At 53.8% G+C, this 18,280-nt stretch overlaps 2 protein-coding genes across 2 annotated transcripts; both read right to left on the bottom strand.

The window, feature by feature from the left end:
• Positions 1–4,077: 4,077 nt before the first annotated feature.
• On the bottom strand, positions 4,078–8,609 carry CNP (2'',3''-cyclic nucleotide 3'' phosphodiesterase). The gene is made up of 4 exons (XM_082297407.1): positions 8,565–8,609; positions 5,864–6,533; positions 5,200–5,342; positions 4,078–4,648 (listed from the first exon to the last, which is right to left on the bottom strand). The coding sequence occupies exons 1-4, from the start codon at positions 8,565–8,567 to the stop codon at positions 4,196–4,198; spliced, it is 1,269 nt and encodes a 422-aa protein (XP_082153533.1). The 5' UTR covers positions 8,568–8,609; the 3' UTR covers positions 4,078–4,195.
• A 382-nt stretch (positions 8,610–8,991) lies between these two features.
• Positions 8,992–17,845, bottom strand: ODAD4 (outer dynein arm docking complex subunit 4; the record flags this gene model as incomplete). Its single annotated transcript, XM_082297176.1, has 12 exons — positions 8,992–9,150; positions 9,598–9,679; positions 9,902–10,002; positions 10,168–10,364; positions 10,559–10,645; positions 12,116–12,323; positions 12,642–12,866; positions 13,643–13,793; positions 14,491–14,552; positions 16,763–16,916; positions 17,202–17,333; positions 17,735–17,845. The coding sequence occupies 12 exons, from the start codon at positions 17,843–17,845 to the stop codon at positions 9,044–9,046; spliced, it is 1,617 nt and encodes a 538-aa protein (XP_082153302.1). The 3' UTR covers positions 8,992–9,043.
• Between the last annotated feature and the right edge of the window lie 435 nt (positions 17,846–18,280).

Here is an 18,280-nt window from a genome sequence, read left to right on the forward strand (position 1 = left end):
GAGAAAATGTATACAGCAGCTAATTATAACCTGTACATGAATGCATGATTTAATGTAGTTAAATATTCATATGGTGAGTGCCAAGATTTTCTACAGAGCGTAGTTACGTGAATCAAAGCGAAGGCAAATGTGTAGACCCATGGAATGGTTTGGGCTGGAAGGCCTTTGAAGGCCATCGAGTCCAACCCGCTGCCATGGGCAGGGACACCTTCCACTAGCCCAGGGTGCCCCAGGCCCTGTGCAGTCCCTGTTCCCCCTGGCACAGAGCAGGCCTGAGCAGGGCTTGGTGGCACCTGGCACCTCAGGGCAGCAGCAGTGTCCAGTGGCACAGTGACCTCCACCATGTCCCAGCATGGCTTGGGGAGACAAAACTCTGTTTCTTTCCAAAAAAATGGGCTCAGCTGTGCATTGCTTGGGGTGTTGTCTCCACACACAGTGGTTCCAGGACATTATCTGTGGACTGTGGTTGTGTGTAGCTACAGGGAAGCTGAGTGCCAATGCTCCAACCACTCGCAGCCCCACGGGAGCCACCAGCCACAGGGGTTTGCTGCAGGCACCACGAATGAGCATCTCCAAGTGATGCTGTGCCTGCGCTGTTTCTAGAAGGACAAAGAGCACAAGGAGGTGCAGGCAGTGGTGCTGCCAAAGGCCCAGGCATGGTGGGATGGACACACTTTGGTGTGACTCAGCCTGGCAACTCCTGCCCAGGGTCTCTGAGGAGGAATGGTTGGTGCTGTGAGAGCTGCTGAGAACAAGAAGGAGCAGAGCTGCTGTGGCTGAGAGCCAGACTGGGCTAGTGTGTCAGGGGGTGTTTTCCACCAGCCGAGCTGGGAGTAGTTGCTCTGAACAGCTCAAGAACTGGCAAGTGGCTGTTGGCGTCTCTGGGAAAGTTGTGAACTACAGAAGATGTGTGAGAAGTGTGGCTGTGGGCAGAGCTGGCATGTGGGGGCTCTGCTGTGGGACTGCAGTATTGGCAGGGAGATCAGGAATTGTGTGGCTGTTAGGCTTTCCCTTGGGTTGGAAAGCTGTGAAGTCCATTCAGGAGGTTCTGGCCACCTTCTTAAGGCTCCTTGTTGCTCTGGCTGCACAGGAACCTACCTGGTTTGGTTTTGATCCTGTGAGCGTTCAGTGAGCAGGATCCCCAGTGCTGATGACTGCTGGCTGTTGTAAATGCAGAAATCCAAGTTGGAAAACAGGAAAAAGACAAATTGTTCAGGGACAAGAGTATTATCCATGGAATAGTAGGTCCCTCTGCTCTCTCTGTCTGCTGACATACAGAGTGCATGCTGCTGGGCTGTCATGGTGTGACTGACACAGAGGCTGGTGCCAGTCCCTGTCCAGCCACGCTGGCCCTGGATCTGCAGCCATCAAACAGCCACAGGGTTGGGCCATGTGCTGCTTTGCCATTTCCAAATGACTTCCTCACTTTCAGTAATAATTCCAGATATTCTCTTATTTACAATGGATGGTTTTCATCCCATTTTAAATTTGTGCCTTGTCCTCTCCCCTCCCCTTCTCCAGGGAACAGGACAACTGTGTGCTGCACCTACCCATGTCCCTGGAGCAGTGCTGGTCCCCAGGCAGCTGTGGCAGGGCTGTGACAGGGGCAGGTGGCAATAGCTGGTGGCTGTCCCTGCCCTTGGCTCAGGGGCCATTGTGGGTCCCTGCATGACTGTGGGAGCCGATGTGAAATGCTTTGGCCTTCCTGGCCAGGCCTGGCTCTCTCCACTCCCACCATCATGGATGGGGTTATCCCTTCTTGGAGCAGTGCTGAGCATTTTCCCTTACCCAGATCTGAGCTTGGAGGGACAGCTCTGGTCTATGGCTGGGAGCTGGGACACTGCACCTGAGCTGGAGCACCAGGGGTGGCCCAGGGGGGCAGGATCCGTGGGGAGCCTCCAGCAGGACAAGCAGCCCGGCTGCCATCCCAGCCTGTCCAACTGTCCCATCCCCATCCCCACTGTCCCTTAATGGCTCGTGTGGACAGCGTGGTGTGAGGTGGCATCCAAGGGGCCACGTGAGAGCACCTTGAGCCCCGCAGTGCCCGTGTGTCACAGCGTTACGGAATAGTCAGGACAAATCCAGGCACCGATGCGAAGCCACTTGGAGAGGAGCTTGTCCCTGTGCTGCCGTATTTATCTGAACTGGAATTCGGAATGTTTACCTCAGTGTACATAGCTCAACCTTTCCCTGGGAGGAAAGGGGAATTGCATGGAGCAATCACTGTCCCATTGCTTTGCCAAACTCCTCATCCTCTCCCAGCCGGGCTCCGCATCGGTACCGACTGTCCCTCTTGGACCTTTCTAGGATGTGAATGGTAAAAATGTGAATATTTGTTGTTTACTTCCTTAGCAGAACTCCTGATGCCGTGTTTGTATGGGAAATCAGCCTGAGCAGACCCATATGCAATCGGTTTTACTTTATTATAAACTGTATATGATGTACAAACTAATAAAAACTCAAACGACGACAGTGTCACTGTTGTTCTTGAACAGGCAGATGAAGGAGATATTCCAGCTGAGTATTCCAGTGCTGGAGTGACCTGGGTGCTGGGGGTGTGGGCTCAGCCGGCCCCTGAGCCAGTGCTGGCAAATACCTTATAGAGCTTTGGTGGAACAAACCCTTGAGGTTCTGTCAGGAGAGGCCTTGGCTGAGCCTTGGGCACTCAGCTGCTGCCACTGTGAAAGCTTGGAAGGGTTTCTCCATGGAGGGTCACAGGTGCTCTGGGTGGGTTTATAGCTCACTCTTTCATATTATAATGAGAATTTAATCCTTTGCTTTGGAACAGCAGGAAGTATTTTGCTTTCATGGCAGAGTGTTTGGTACCAGACAAGCACCAAAGCTCTCCCTGCTTTTGGCCTCAACAATCAGAGGAGAAACGCTCCTTGCGCCGGCAGCATTGGATTTGGGGTGAGCTGTGCCCAGCGACAGCCCCAGCCCAGGCCACGCCTCAAACACAGTCAGTATTTACAGTGTTAGTGTGGGTTAATGTCACTCTGCTGCTCCCCAGACCCTGAGCCAGAGCAGGAGGTCAAGCTGGGACCTGACCTGGGGCTGTTAGTGGAGCTTTGTGTTAAACAATGCCCAGGAGCCACTGCCCTGCTGGGACAGGGCCTGGCAGAGCACAAACCCAAGTTTCAATAAAACAGATTTAATGACAGAAGTTCTGGGTCAGTAACTTCCAGCCGGGGTTTAGGTTTGAGCAGACGTGAGTTACGTGGTTACAGTGCCTCCACTTCCTACACTACGGGGTTACTCCAGCCTAACTCTTAACATTCAAGTGCATTAGAGGAAGGGAGTAAAATCTTGCACGAAGTCCAGTTCTGTACTTCAGACATGATTTTAGTTTCTATCAAATAAGATGGAAAAGATGTTAGTTCATCTCTTCCACTCCCTGCCAAGGCAGGATTGTTCCCTACAGGACACGGGATGGTGCTTGGTCCAGCTCAGGTGGAGGGAAGTGGCTGGAGCTGCTTTGCAGGAATTGGCTCCCTGTCCTGATGTTTCACTTGATTCCCCCTAAGTCCATGGCTGGTGTCATTAAGACATCACCTGGCACAGTGCCCTCCTCCTGGCTGTCCCCAGAGCATCTCTGCTGTGAGGGATGGGAGCTGGGATGAGCCCACTGGGCAGCTGCGGGACCGGCCTGCGATTAGGGCTGCCAGGACCCGCTGCCCTCAGCAAGGTCTGTCCTTAGGGACCAAACCCTTGGTAAGGACAGGACTCCTGACAGGAGTGACCCATGCCTGGGTCTTGCTAGGTCTGACCCTGTAATTGGCTGCCAGAACAGCCGATGTCAGTCCCTGGGTGTGGGAGGGGAGGGACATCCTGCAGTTCCCATGGCTTCAGACCAGCAACTGACAGCCTTTGGTCAGTGCCAACAGGTAAAGATCGAACGATTGTGGTTCAGAGGGGAGCGATAAAAGCCCAGAGCTGATCTTTCTCCAAGGAAGAAAACAAGCAGGACACCCCAGTTGGTTCCCTCCAAAACTCACATTAAAATCTGTGACCATTTCAGTCAGGAGTTGCTTGTTTTCTTCCTTTTCTGAGGCCAATAACTCCCCAGAGGCTTCACGCTGGGGTGGGCAGAAGGGTTGACTTTAGTAAAGGTAGAATTATTTCTCTTTACACTTTTAAGGTTACAGGAGTTACTTGCCTTTTAAAAACAAGCCGAGGAGCTGCTCTGCCCGTGCTCCTAGATGATGGTGCAGGAGCTAAAGGCAGAACCCCGTTTGTTGGTGCTCTGCGTTGGCACAAGTTTTCCCTTCCCATAGTATCCCGAGAATATTGCCTTCACATCAATCTTTTTAGACAGCACAAGCATCCACATACCGTTATCAAAATACAGCAGTTTCCCTCCTCCAATTTCCCCCACTTGCTCCCCTTTGTTCCCTGCCTTTTCCAGCTTCACAAACTCCAGCAGGTCGAGCCCGGTCTGGACGGCTTCGACGCCGTTGGCGCAGCCGAGGGTGATGTGGGCCCGGCTGCCCCGCGGGAGGTTGTCCGTGGACAGGATCTTGTCGGCGTCCCCGGGCCACAGCAGCAGCTGCTGCTCGCTCAGCTCGATGCGAGCCCCGACAGTCTTTGTGGTGATGAACAGCGCCGAGATGGAGAGGGTGAAGCCTTTGCCATAGGAAGCCTTCACGGCCTGGAGGAGAGGGACACGCACACGGATCAGCATTAGTGCCTGTGGGTGGGGATTCACGGCGCTGCCCTGCGGTCACTGCCCCCAGGCTCGGGGATGTGGCTGCTCATGGCAGCTCTCGCTGTGACATGGTCAAAATACCCAGAGCAAGGAGAAGGTCGGTGCCTGATGTCCCAGCTCTGTGGATTTGGTGCTGGTAACATCTCTGTCCTTCCAATATTTAACCTGGGCTTATGTGCTCTGAAATAATCGATCTGGGAATGTAAATACTTCAATTCATCATCATTCAACTCAAGCTGTCAGAGATGATGCTGGAAGTCATGTGTGATCGGGGAAACTGGGAGTATTTTGTTTGGAAATAGGAAACAACCACCGTCTCCACAATTCTGCGTTTTCTCTTGCACAGGCCACGTGGTCATAGTTCCTGTCCCTGTATTTGGCCTCTTGACTCAGAGCAAAGCCCATCCCCAACCCTTCCCCAGGCTCATGGACACCCCTCTGGGGAGGGAGGGGACACAGGGGGTGTGGGGAGGAGGTGGGACCCCAGCACTCACTTCCTGCTGTGCATATTCCTCAGCTCCGGCTGCTTTCCCAAATTCGGTGTACTTCGTGGTGCAGTGCAGGACCCCAGGTGGCCTCTTCACAAAGTAGCTGGTGAGATCTATTTTTATTTTGGGATCCTCGGTAGCAGAAGGAACTGCAGATACAAGTAAACAATGTCACTGTCCTGATCCTCCCGATCAGGAGCCCCAGTCCCACCTCGACTCCCTTCCCTACCCCAGCCTTCACATCTCATCTCTCTGGCTGCTGGGGGAGCACTGGGTGGGAAGCCAAACCCCTCCCTCCTCCCAGGCTCTCTGCAGATGGAGCCAGAGAACAGAAGCTTTTGTGCATCACCGTGGCTCATCTTAAACCTGATGACGTGAGAGTCCCCTAAGGGATGGGATTGTTCAGCCTTGCCAAAACAGAGGACACCCAGGACCCCATGTCCTGCTGCTGCCACCCGAGCCCAGTGCCCTGTGGGGCCAGAGCTAAACAAACTTGGGAAAAACTCTTTAATTTATTTTTACTTACAAAAGCAACTTTGTCAACTATGAACACCAGATTAGTAGCTTTACAAAGCTTTTCTTGTTGACAGCTTTAAAAATTGACTTTAGAAGCTGATCAGACTTGTTAACATCAACAGGTAAAAACGTGGTAAGACAACATAATACATACAGTATTTACTCTCCTTTTTGAAGGCTTTGAGACTCCCAAGCTCATCCAGGAATGCCTGGCCAGCCTTCCTCAGGATCTCCGAACTTCTTTTGCTCAAAAACCACCCAAAATACATGGGGAGGAATTCCTTCTCCAAGCTTGGCTTCATCTTCTTCAGCTCTTCCACGGATAGTTTCCATTGATTCTTGTCCTTTAGCTGGGGACAATCCAAGCGCCACGGGGTTTTGGGCTCGGCGAAGATGACTTTGTACCGGTACTTGTCAGCAATGTCAAAGATCTGGTCCAGCCGTTCCCGCTCGTGGTGAGTGTCATCCAAAACGATGACGCTGATCTCCCGTTTGCAATAGTCAACTAGATCCTCATCCACCTTGGAGTACTCTTCGGGAATGGAGCTTCTTATTAACGGTGTAATTTTATAGTGATCGACAGAGATGACCTTGCAGGCATCTTTGTACCGATCATGGATGGCCTGGGCGAGGGTGGACTTCCCGCTGCCGGGCAGGCCCCGGAGGATGAAAAAGGTTTTGGATTCTTTGAGTGTGGAGATGGTGTCTTCATCGTCCAGGAATGGGAAGTGCAAACTCTCAGGCCTCTCTTTCGCTGATTGAGTAGACATTTTTCTAAATATTTTAGGCAGGAAAGTGTGACTCTTCTTGGAGAAACCTCTGTTCTGAAATGGAAGGAGAAAACACTTTGCAGGGCAGGAACCCCAGAGACAATGTGGCCCTGCTGGCACCTTTAGTGGGAAGGATGGGGCACAGGGAGCATCTCCCCCACACTCCCTCACTTGGGTGCCCTGCTCAGCTGACACCTCCTCCCACAGCTGCTCTGGCTGGTCCCACAGCAGGGACCTGCATCCCACCCAAGGGCTGAAGGTTCAGCCCCGCTCTGGCCTCAGCAGCTGCAGCCCTGCCCTGCCAGGAAGGGGTTTCTCAAGCACCATGAGCTGCCACAAAGCCCCAGCCCAGGCAGGGCTCCTTCTGTGGCACATTTAGTCTGAACGCTTGAACAAAACCCTGTGGCTGCCGGATGCGAGAGCAGGGACCCGTGGAGGAGCCCAACGGGAACCGAAAGTCCCAGCAGGTTGAGAGCTGCCACGCTCTCATCCCTTCACCTGAATCACAAACCCCGTTCCCAGGGAAGAGGCTGTTTCCTAGAGCAGCCCGCAGGGATGATGCTGTCGCTGTCTGAGCTGCGCTGAGGATCAGCAGCCGAGCGCCTCGCAGGAGGGAATTCGGGCTCCTCTCGGGAAGAGCAACTGAGACAGCTTGCAGGAAAGCCAAACCCCTCCCAGCAGCCGCTAGGTAGAACTCGAAAGTGAAACCTCGAGTGCTGGAGGAAATGAAACACTCATGGTTGGCAGCAGTGAGCGGAAAATGCCGCTGGGAGCTGGCACAGGCTCTCCCTCCCCTCCTGCCAGCAGTTCTGGTAAGTGGAATCCCAGATTAATTCCCAGTAGGGCCTGGGAAAACATGGGACTGAAAAGAAACGAGGGATTTCTTCAGCTGTGCAAGTCCTCAATAGCATCAACGAGGCAGACACTGTTTTTTGGGTCAATACATGAACTTTCCACCTCCCCAGCTGCCTGTAGGCCAGTCCAGCCTGGGATCCACTGGACCTGCTGAAGCCAAAGATCATGGGAGTGATGCTCAGGAGTGAATTTTGCCTTTGATGCAAAAATTGAGAGGTTTTACATAAAACATAAATGCTCTGCCTGGGCCAGAAAAATGCTTTTCCAGTTTGCGGAGTGATGCTGTTTTAAAAAAACACTTTTCACGTGTTGAATTTCCCCATCTCTTTATTCCAGAAGGTGCAGATGGGTTTGGTTCCAAATGCCCTGGGAGCAGGACCCCACAGTTCCCACGGGCACTGCCTGTCCTGGGGTCAGCTGCAGCCTCGCACCCAGGCGGGGACACACGGGCCCCCGAGAGCAGCAGGGACCTCCGGGCTCCCCAGCGACCCCCGTGCTGCCTTCCCCGCGGACTCGGGGCTCAAAGTGCTCACACAGGAGGAAGCCGCTGAGTTACCTGGGGCGCTGCTCCTCCTCGCAGCGCAGGTGCCCCGCTTGCCAGGGGACAGCACGGCCGGAGCCGGGGCTGCGGTGGCCCCGGGCCGGGCTGTCCCCGCACCGGGCTGTCCCGCGGGCGGGGAGCGGGGCCGCTGTTCTGCCGCAGCAGCTGCTGAGGGGACTGAGGCGCTTTTCAGCCCCGTGAACAAAGGAACAATCGCGGCCCCCCCGGGCCATTGTTCGCCGCCGGCTCGGGGACAACGGGCGCCTTCACGGCCCGGCCCGGGCGGACAAAGGCTCCGCAGAGCCCGGAGGAGCGGGGTCTCGCCGGACAATCTCCCATTGAGCCGGGCCCGGCCCCCCCCCCGCCCCCACAAAGCTCCCGCTTGTGTCCGGCTCCCCACGGAACAGGGGCTCGCGTGGAGGGAGCGATCGCCCCCGACCCGAGTTGCCCGTGCCCCGCCAGCCCCCAGGGTGTCCCGGGACCCCCGGGACGGAGCCACGGGCCCCCGGGGCCGTTCTCGGGGCCCGGCCGCCTCCGCGCTCCCCCAGCCCCAGCCGCAGCCGCACGTGTCGGCGACGCCGCCGGCGCTTCCGCCCTCCTGGGAATCGGAACCGCTGCCCGGGCGGAGCGGCGGCCCCGACCCCAGTCCCGATCCCGATCCCAGTCCCCATCCCACCGGCCCCACTTACCATGGTGAGGGCAGCGGCTCCGGGGCGGCCGCCGGTGCGGAGCGGCGCGGCGGGGAAGCGGCTCTGGGGCGGCCGCGGCCGCGGCTCCTTTCATAGCCCCAGGGCCCGCCCGCCCCCGAGGGCCGGGCCGAACCCTCCCCGGGGCGGCGGGGGGGCCCCAGGGTTCAGGCCCCCGCCCCGCCCGGCAGCTCCCGGGGATGCTGCCGGGACCGTCCTGAGCCGCGGCGGGGCCGGGGCCGCGAGAGGGGGGTACAAGGCGGGGGGAGGCTGCGCTCTGAGTACGGCGGCGGCTCAGACCAGCTCTTCCCTGCTAGGGATACACCACTCCAGTGCTAGGTATGGCTCTTATTCAATATTTATTTAATCTTCCCCCCTCGGCTCTACTTTTCCCCACTGCTCTCCTTCATTTCCTTGTCCGTTTCCCCCTCTTTAATGTTTCCATCTGCTTCTATTTCGTTTCTGGCTTCCTCTTTTGGCTTTTAATCCTTTGGCTTTTCATCTTGGCTCTCCGTGAGTTGTTCCTCTTTTTCCTTCTCTTCCACATTCTCAATGGTAATTGTTACGTTTTCACTGCTGATGGAACGATCTGGGAAGGAAAAAGGAAACTTAAGCCACGTTCTAGCACTCAGCAGATGGGCACAAGAAAGACCCCCGGACTCCCTTGCCCTCACCAGGAATCTCTCACTCCCCTCTACGTTCTGGGACGGCAGGTGCTGGGCTGCACGGCCTGAGGAGACCAGCCCCGGGGGCTGCGGGCACAGAGCCCTGCCAGGATCCCCCCACCGAACCCCAGGAGGGGCGGGGCAGGGCTGGAGTGTCGGGCTGCAGGGGACCCTCAGGGAACGCTGCCATCTCCCGCTCTAAGCTGGGCACGGCCGGATCTGGGAGCGCAGCTGGAGCAATGCTGGACTTCCACCAAGATTTTAATTCAACACTTGCAAGGAAATGGGTGCTGTGGGAATTCTAAGGTGCTGAACAGGAAAGTGGTTTTTTTTTTTCCATTTCTGGGCGCAGAGGTGTGAACGACAAGTACCTTGCTGTGAGGGAACCGTCGTCGCTTCTTTGTGGCTTTTTTTCAGCTCCGCAATGAAGCTTTTGCTCACATTATCCAAGGCCTGAAAGGGATGTGGTTCTTATGAAAGCCCCAGAAATGCAGCAACATACCCAATATTTCCCTGTTTTCTTTTGCTCTCTGCTATCGTTATGAAGTCCTTTCCTACTGTAAAACTGCATTTCTACTGCATTTCTATGGCATTACTGGCTGGAGTATCCAGCTGGGATAACAGCTCCTCACAGATGCTGTCCAGGGCTCCTCCTCCCCGCAGCAGCCCCCTTACCGCAATGATGCCATTCTGAGCAGCTTCACTGGGCACAAGCTTCGCCTTCTCCAGAGCCCTTTCAAAATTCATGATTGCAGAACGGTAATCTTTCAATTTCACTGGAACAGACAAGGATATCCGCTGGTTTAGCCCAGGATCAGGAGAACAGCAAGAATTAATCAAGCCAGTCTTGAACTGAGCAGTTGCTTTGGCTGTTAAATCCCAGAGATGTTTTCAGACCAGCTTCTACACCCTGAGAGCAAAACCTGTGCCCACATCTTTACCTTGTGCCTGTGCCACCAGCACAGTGGCATGGAGCTGCCACTCCACATCTCCGTCTTCATCTGCTGACTGCAGGGACTTCTGGCCGTAATCTTGGGCTTCTTCAGCTTTATCCAGCTCGAGGTAGCACCGTCCAATTTCGTGGAACAGCCAGGCCTTCTCCAGGCTGGATTGGGCCAGTGGAATCTTCTCCTCCCAGCTTCAAGAAGATTAAGACAGACATATCTTTACCAACCCTCACTGGGTACAGTTACGACTCAATCACTGCTTTGATAGCGAAGGGTTCAGGTGTGAAAATTTCCCCAGATCGAGCTGCAGTGAGAACACACAGCTGAAGAGCCGTGACCTGGGTCACTCCAACCCCCGATGTCCTTCCTGCTGGGCTGTACTTACGTGTTGATGGCCTGCTGGAACCTGCCAGTTCGGGCGTACACGTGGCCGATGTTGTCCAGGGCCCGGGACACGGCGTCCGTCAGAGCGCTGCGGTGGGGAGACAAAGGGATTGTGGCACTGACATCGTCCTGTTCCTCACCCACTCTGGGTTTCTTCAGCCTCATGGTCCCTTTGGTGCCCCCCATGCCCTCAGGGAAGCACTGGGAAGTAAAGGGCCCAGGTCAGGCTGAAAGTCATGAAATCAAGGTTGATTTTTGATTTTATCTACAGGTCTGGCAGCTGACTCCATGAGACACATGGGAAATGGTTTAGCTTTGCCTTTGATTATTATTAATTTTTGTGCAAACCTGGCAGTCCTTGGGAAAATCTTTCCACTTCTCTTTGCCTCCGTTTCCCTCTGTGTCCCTGACACTCATGGATGATTTCTGTCTTTCAAAGCAACAGACCCAAAAAGGCATCTGTAGTGTGTCTGCAGGCTCCTGACACCAGCCCTGATCCTGTGCTTGGACTGAGCTTTGCTCCATGCTACAGGCAGCTCCTTCTGTAATAATGGAGCCTGTGGGCTTTAATTTTTTTCTTAATTATCCTCGTTCTCAACTTCAGAAGCGGCTCTGCCTACCCCTACCTTAGAGATTAAAAAGCCTATGCGAGGAGCAGATAAATGTGATGGGAGTCATGGAATCACAGTCCGGTTGGGGTGAGATCCAGTTCAAACCCCCTTCACGGGGTCATTAACGCGAGTCATTAACGAGTCATTAGCGGCGTCTCCAGATGCAGCCGCCAGAGGGCGCGGCCCGCCCGTCACCACCGGTCCTTAAAGGCAACTTCGCGTGTAGAGAGATCCCAAACCCAGGAATCTCCTGCCAATTCCTGCCTTTACCTGGCGCACTCGGGGAGTGCGATCACCAGGAGAGAGGCAACCTTCTCCTAAACCAACATTCATTTCCAAAAGGATTTTTGAAAATGAGAAACAACCACCCAGTGACATTGTGACAGCCCAGTGCACTACTGACAAAAATAAATCCCAAATCACTTCACTTCAAGCCACTGTTCCATGTTTTCTGCTATGCTTTGCAAACTCTTGCTAAATCTAAGACTACATTTTGTTCCTCTGTGGTTCAGCCGGAAGAGCCGTGGGATGTGTCCAGTGCAGACAGGCAAGTGCACCTGGAAGAGACCTTTATTTCAAGCCATGCTTAATGGTCTGTATGAAAAGGGGTTTAAGACAAAATGTAGCAGAAAACTGGTGAGCCTGATCCTCCTGAGAAGGAAGTGCCTGCTCAAGGCTCAAGTGCTGAGACTGGGACTTGTGCTCTTTTGCTTTGCTTCAGCAGATGTTTCAATGTGCCCTGTGCCGTGGGTCCTTAAAAATCTGCTTCAGGCTCCTTATTTTTGAAATAATGAAGATAAAAAGTCACCACAGACCCTAATACTTGGGCAGAGCTGGATGTGTAGTCCTGTTAAACTCACAGGTGATAATTACATAACCTAATGCTAAAACACCCCCACAGAGGTACTTTCCCCTTTCCCCACCCACCTGAACTACCCAGAACTTACTTCTTCCTGGCAAAATCCAGATCCATCTTATGGCTGTGCAAAGCTGCTTCCATCTGTCCCATTGCCAAGTGTGCATTCCCAATACAGCTGTGGAGGTTCCCAATCAGTTCATTCTTTTTGGGAACTTCCTCCTCTGTCCACCCTTGTATCTTTCTCAGCATCCGCTCAGCTTTCCTGCAGCTTTCCTCAGCGGAGCCTCTGGCCAGACCTGGGGACAGGGAGCAGAGTTTGACACTGGAGTGTGACACAGAGACATTGAGAAGTTGTGAATTCCCCATCCCTTGAAGTGTTCCAGGCCAGTTTGGATGGGGCTTGGAGCAACCTGGGATAGTGAAAAGTGTCCCTGCCCATGGCGGGGGGGTGGAATGGGGTGAACTTCGAGGTCCCTTCCAACCCAAACCATCTTGGAATTCTGTGATACCCAGGAAGTGAGAGCTGGTGAAGTGGGTTACCCTCAGACAAAGCTTGGGAATAGTTAGAGCTCCCAAAGCAGTGGGAGGCGCTCAGCTTCCAGCCAGGAACCTACACAACTCAATGTCCTCCATATCCTTTGCGATGGATCTGCCAATGTCAGATGATTTCCGTTTCTTGTCCTGCATCCTCCCCTGCCGCAGCAGCTTGCGCTCGTACACCCGGGCGTACATCGGCTTCTGCTGCTGCCAGAAGTCCCGGCGGTGGTTCAGGTAGGAGATGCCATCCAAAACCAGGTCCATGACTTTGATCCCCTGCCTTGTGCTGCTCTGCATCAAGTCTGGAAATAAGATAAGGTAGAACCCAGGTGAGAATCAACAGACCTGAGCTGCAGCTCAGTGGGGAATTGATTGGGAACGTTTTCTTGCTCTGACACAGACAGTGCTGGAAATGAAAGTGTCCCGTGCTCCTCAGAGCTGAGGTGATGGGGGAGTTAACAAAAAACTCTGTTACGCATCCTGTGTGGTTCAGTGAGCTGAGCTGGTGTTCCAGCCCTCTATCTGCTCCCTTCCCTGCTGATGAGAGCCAAGAAGGGGTCCAGAAAGCAAGGCCAGCTGTGCTCTTCTCTGGGACAGAACATCTGTATGGCACATCTGTATTGACAGGGCACTTTGAACAGTGCTGTGGATCAGGCTGGCAGATGGAAACTGAGAGGGCTTTTACCTGCCTGGAAACCAGACCGCCCACATGTATAATTAATGCTGGCAATACCACAAAACCTGTGAGCAGACCAAATCTTAAGCACTTCTCTATTTCTGAGTGAAAAGTTCCCTAGAAATATGACTAAAGGAGAATCATCTGTGTGCCTTTTTCTAAAATAAGATACTTCTCCAATTCCTGCATCTTGACCTTAACAGCATTTATAACAAACCCACAGAAGAGTCACAGCCCCATGAGGTGACACCTGCCTGTGTCCCCACCACTGAGAGCACCATGTGCTATGTGGGCTCTGGTACAACTAAGGAAGAGTTACAGGGATATAAAAGAAGAAGAGAAATAAAGAATCATTTTTAAAAGGATGAAAGAAAAGTAGAATCTGCTGAGAAGGAGAAACACCTTCATCCTTGAGCAACTTCTCCAGGTATGCCTTGTCAGCATAAAGCTCTCCCAGAAGCTGTCGCTCTGTTTTCGGACTCTGCTTCTTCGTCCGTTTTTGATCCTTAGTCGGTTTGTTCTGCTGTTGCTGGTTGTCTTTTTTTCTCTGCAGCTAGAAAAAAGTAAAAGGAGTCGGGGGACATCAGTGGGGAACACTGGGATGAGCAGAATTCTGTTTACACTCCATATAAGACAGCTTCTTTTTTAAATTAAAGCAAAAAGTCAGTGTCTCACCAGCTGCTTTGGCTATGAAATTCTGCAGCCAGTTGTGCTCCCTGGGGACCACAAGGATGTTATAGAAAGGACAAGAACTAGTTCTGGCCTCTCAGAGGAACAAGACACTACTGCAATGGAGCACCCAAAAGTGTAGCAATAGAGAAAAGTGTCCATTATCAAAACTGTGACCCTTAAACATCAGGTAAACCCAAAGTCAATACTGGAGCTCACTGTACCCTCCTCGACCTCTGGGCTGTTACTCATTAGCCTCAGATGGGTGACTGGCAACACCCCCAGATATGGGCTGGAGAAGAAATTCCAAGCTGGGTTTTGTTACTCCATGGTGACTCTTCCTGCCCTTCTGCCTTCCCCTTTAAATTTTGGGTGGCTTGAGCCAGACCTGCATTAGAAGCAGGTGAGAAACACTCTCATGATGGGTCAGTGTGTTTTAATCCTCAAGAGGCCCTTCAGCAGGCCCACTGCTCCCACAGGCATGTCCCTGTGGGGACTGTCACCCCTCAGGTGCCCATTTCAGGCAGTTTTAGCATTACAACAACTCTAGAAGCTTCTTCAGAAAGAGCCCCATGCTGTACCTCTGCCTGCCTGCTCACGAAGCACAGCTCCTCCGTGTTCTCCAGCTTCACTGCGGATGGATCTGCAGACACAGAGGAGTCCGTGTTAGTGGCCCACAGCAGCCATGCAGGGTGTTGTGAGTAAAACGCCCATCAAGGTGCCAAGCCCAAAGTGTTTGGTTTCAACCAAAGCTTTTCTAACTCTTTCCCATGGAATACGGGTGTTGGTGTGTTCAGGAAGCAGGGAATGCAGCTCATCCACTAGCTCCTCTTGGGATTTTAATTCACACAGTTGCAATATTCCTACAGACAGGGTACATCCTGCATGGAAACTGAAGAAGGAGAAGGATGCAGGTTCTTCTGGGGGATCACAGCTGAAGCATAAAATTGAAAGAAAGGTATTTTAAAGGTTTGTGCACTGATTAGGGCAAAATACCCGTTGTGTTTTCACTGACGCCCAGTTCTACCGTCTGTCTGCACCGTGGGAGGGGAGAGTGAGGAACAGCTCTTTGTTTGTTCTGGGGGAAGGACAGAGCTTCCAAGGCTGCTGCAGAATTCCCTTAGGCACAGCCATAGCCCAGGCCAGCAGCACGAACACAGGCGGATTACGGGAGCAGATGTTCCTGATCCTTCTAGGTAAAGCAGAGCCAGGGAAGCAATTTGGGGATGGACCCTGTTGATGTGTGTGCATTTCCCAACTATTCAAACATCTAAATCCGTGCTGACATGTTTCCATGCTTCCCTGCACCTCAGAGCTATTGACTACTTTAAAGTAAGTTTTCTAGTTTTTTAATCCATTCCTGTGCCTGCAGCCCAGGGGCTCAAAGGTGGTTAAGAGTTCTTGGCTTGGGATACTGAGCTGGGAAGATTTCAGCTGGGAGCTGTGATGATATTTGAGCATTGTGCTAAGCTCAGGAAGCAGAAGGAATGGAGGAAAGCAAGCCAGATCTGGAAATCTTCCCTGTTTTCTAAATAACTATCCCATATGAAAGTGCTGCAGGCTCTGGTGCCACTGGCACATGTTAATCCCTGCACTGGGGGAGGGCTGAAATTTTGAAATTTTGGGAGAGGGAGGCCCTGGCCTATCTGGGGATCTGTGTAGGGTGTGAGTGGGGCATGTCAGGAGCTGGGCAGGGACAGGCTCCGGGATCCACCCGAGCAGTTCCAACCCACCGGACAGGTCTGGCAGCCCCAGATGAGCCCTGCATGGGTGCTCCACTCACGTGTCAGAGGTGGCAGCCCCAGGTGAGGTGTGTCTGGTCCCCACAGTGGGGCAGGTGCTGTCCATGTCCGCTAGCAGAGCTGAGAGAAAAACTAAGGGAAAAGGGACAAGTTTTCAGTTTGTTTTGAACCCCACGAGGTCCTTGGCCTTTCCTGCCTCTACAGGACCTGCTCAGTGATCTGAGCCACGAATGATGAAAGCAGAGCTCGTTACAAGAGTCAACAGTTTCACTGCTCTTGTGCAATGAAAACTGGAGGAGAGTCAGGATTTCAGGAGGCCAGTCTGAGATAGCATGGCATATTTCCTTCCAAACTTTGAATACAGGGATAAAGGTCTCAAAATGGATTCTGTAATTAGTGCTGGAGGTAGATCATAGGATCGTAGAATCCCTGAATAGTTTAGATTGGAAGGGACCTTAGAGCTCATCCAGTTCCATCCCCTGGAATTCCACCTCCCATGGGCAAAGACACCTTCCATTAGACCAGGTTGCTCCAAGCCATGTCCAACCTGGCCTTGGAAACTTCCAGAGATGGGGCAGCCACAGCTGCTTTGGGCAACCTGTGCCAGGGCCTCCCCACCCTCACAGGGAAGAATTTCTTCCCAATATCCCATCTAACCCTGCCCTTGGGCAGTGGGAAGCCATTCCTTGCCTTGTCCTGGCACTCCAGGCCCTTGTAAATAGTATTTCCAACTTTCTTGTCAGCTCCCCTTATGTACTGGGAGGCCACAGTCAGGTCGCTGATGAGATGAGCTGCTCTGGTCTGTATTCCCTGGAATGTTTCCATGATGATTTTGGAAAATGGAGTGTCAGGATTTACCTACAGAACTAAAGGGATCAGACACTGTGTATGTACAGGGCAGAAGTAAAGAACAAAAGAAAAAAAGAGCAGGATTGGCTCTTTGTGGTGCTTCCTGCTGCTTCTGCATTTATCTGCCACAAATAACATGGACCCAGAAGCAGAGAGACCCCGGTGTGGGGCTCTTGGGTCACTTGCAGAGCTGATTTGCCATCAGCTGGGCCCTGAACAGCGTCATCCGGGCTCATGGGGGCCAGAAAGTGACACTTCTTACTCCCAAGGCAGTTGATAATCGCCTCCTCGGCCTTGTTGATGCCCAGCTGGAATTTGTGTATATCTGGGCGGAGCCTCCGGCCTCGGTGGTAAAACACCAGCGCGAACTCAAAGTCACCCATGGTGTACAGTGTCTCTGCTTTTTGGTAAAGCCCCTAAAATGACATTTGGGAAACGAAATTATTAAAAGGAGGGAAAACTTTCATGGATCTCAAGTAACTCCTGCCAGGCAGAAGTGAGAGCCCAGGGCTGTAACAACTCACACACATTAAACCCCAAACCTGGAGGTGCCTGAGCACCTCGACAGCTCCAAGAGCAATAGAAATCTCAGGAGTGTTTGGAGTGAGCTCTTTCCTCACAGCTCTGCCTCAGACCCTCCAGGGTCTCCCAGATCCAGGCCAGCCCTTGGCCACCCCCCTCCTACCACTTCAGCTGGTTACCTCGGGGAATGTTTTGTCAATTTTGAGCGAGGCTTCAGCATCTTTCAAGGAGTTTTCTGTGTCTCCAAGCTTCAGGAAACACTTGGAGCGGGTGATAAGGCAGTGCTTGTCTCCTGCCCTCAGTTTCAGCGCCTGGAACCACAGACATGGACATGTCACCAGACATGGACAAGTCACCAGTGCTGGCTGGCTCAACACCACAAATACACAATTGCAGGTATTTGATGCCACCTGCACAGTTCCCACATGGATCTTGACGACAGATGAGGACAAAACCACAAGGTTTTTAGGGATAAGAGTATCCTCTTGTTGTTCACAGGTTCTCTATGCTGCAGGCGCTGCCCTGTCCCTGAACTGCCCTGTCTGGGTCACCCCCTCGTGCCGAGACCTTCTGGGGACACATCCCTCCGTGCCTTCCCCTCTTTCCATGGGTCCCCCCCCGCCTCTTCCCCCGCCTGAACCGAGCGGCGGCCCCACCCCGAGGCCCCTCCCGCCGCGTGCAGCTCGGTGCCCTCGGGCCGCGGCGCCCTCACGTCATTGAAGCAGCCCAGAGCCTTGTCGTGCTGGCCGCGCCGGCTCAGGGCTGTTCCCTCGGTCATGAGACTCCCGAAAGTGACCACGGGCAAGGCCTCATCCTCCGCCATGGCTGCGCTGCGGCGCCGTTGCCGAGCAACGGTTACCGGGCAACCGCCGCTTCCGGTGCTCTGCCCCGCCCCGGAAGTGACGAACGCACCCGAACGGTGCCCACGTGGGGTCCCGGTGTCCCGGTCCTGGCTCCGGCCCGGTCCCGGCTCCGGCCCGGCGCTCGCTACCGGCGGGTCCTCGCCGAGCTTCTGAGCTGACCCGACTCCGTGCCCGTGGGGTTCTGTTCTTCCACCCGCGTTCCCGGAGCCCTGCTAGGAGCGCGGCCGCTCGGTACAGCCCCGGTGCCTCGGCGGTGGCCGAACGCCGGGCAGAGCCGGTTCCTCTGCCCCGCCGGGTAACGCGCGTGTGTTCCGCAGGCGCAACACGAGGGCAGCCACCGTCTCCCTACAGTCGATAATGGTTTGGTGCTCGCGGCTGGCCCCGGTACCGGTTTC

The sequence above is a fragment of the Coloeus monedula genome (assembly GCF_965178545.1).
Source record: "Coloeus monedula genome assembly, chromosome: 26".
Taxonomy (NCBI): Eukaryota; Metazoa; Chordata; class Aves; order Passeriformes; family Corvidae; genus Coloeus; species Coloeus monedula.

Coding starts and splice junctions, on each gene's coding strand:
- CNP (XM_082297407.1), bottom strand. Junction 5,343..5,863: donor CAAAAAGGAGAGTAAATACT/GTATGTATTATG, acceptor TTGTATCTGCAG/TTCCTTCTGCTACCGAGGAT. Junction 4,649..5,199: donor AGGAATATGCACAGCAGGAA/GTGAGTGCTGGG, acceptor CCTCTCCTCCAG/GCCGTGAAGGCTTCCTATGG.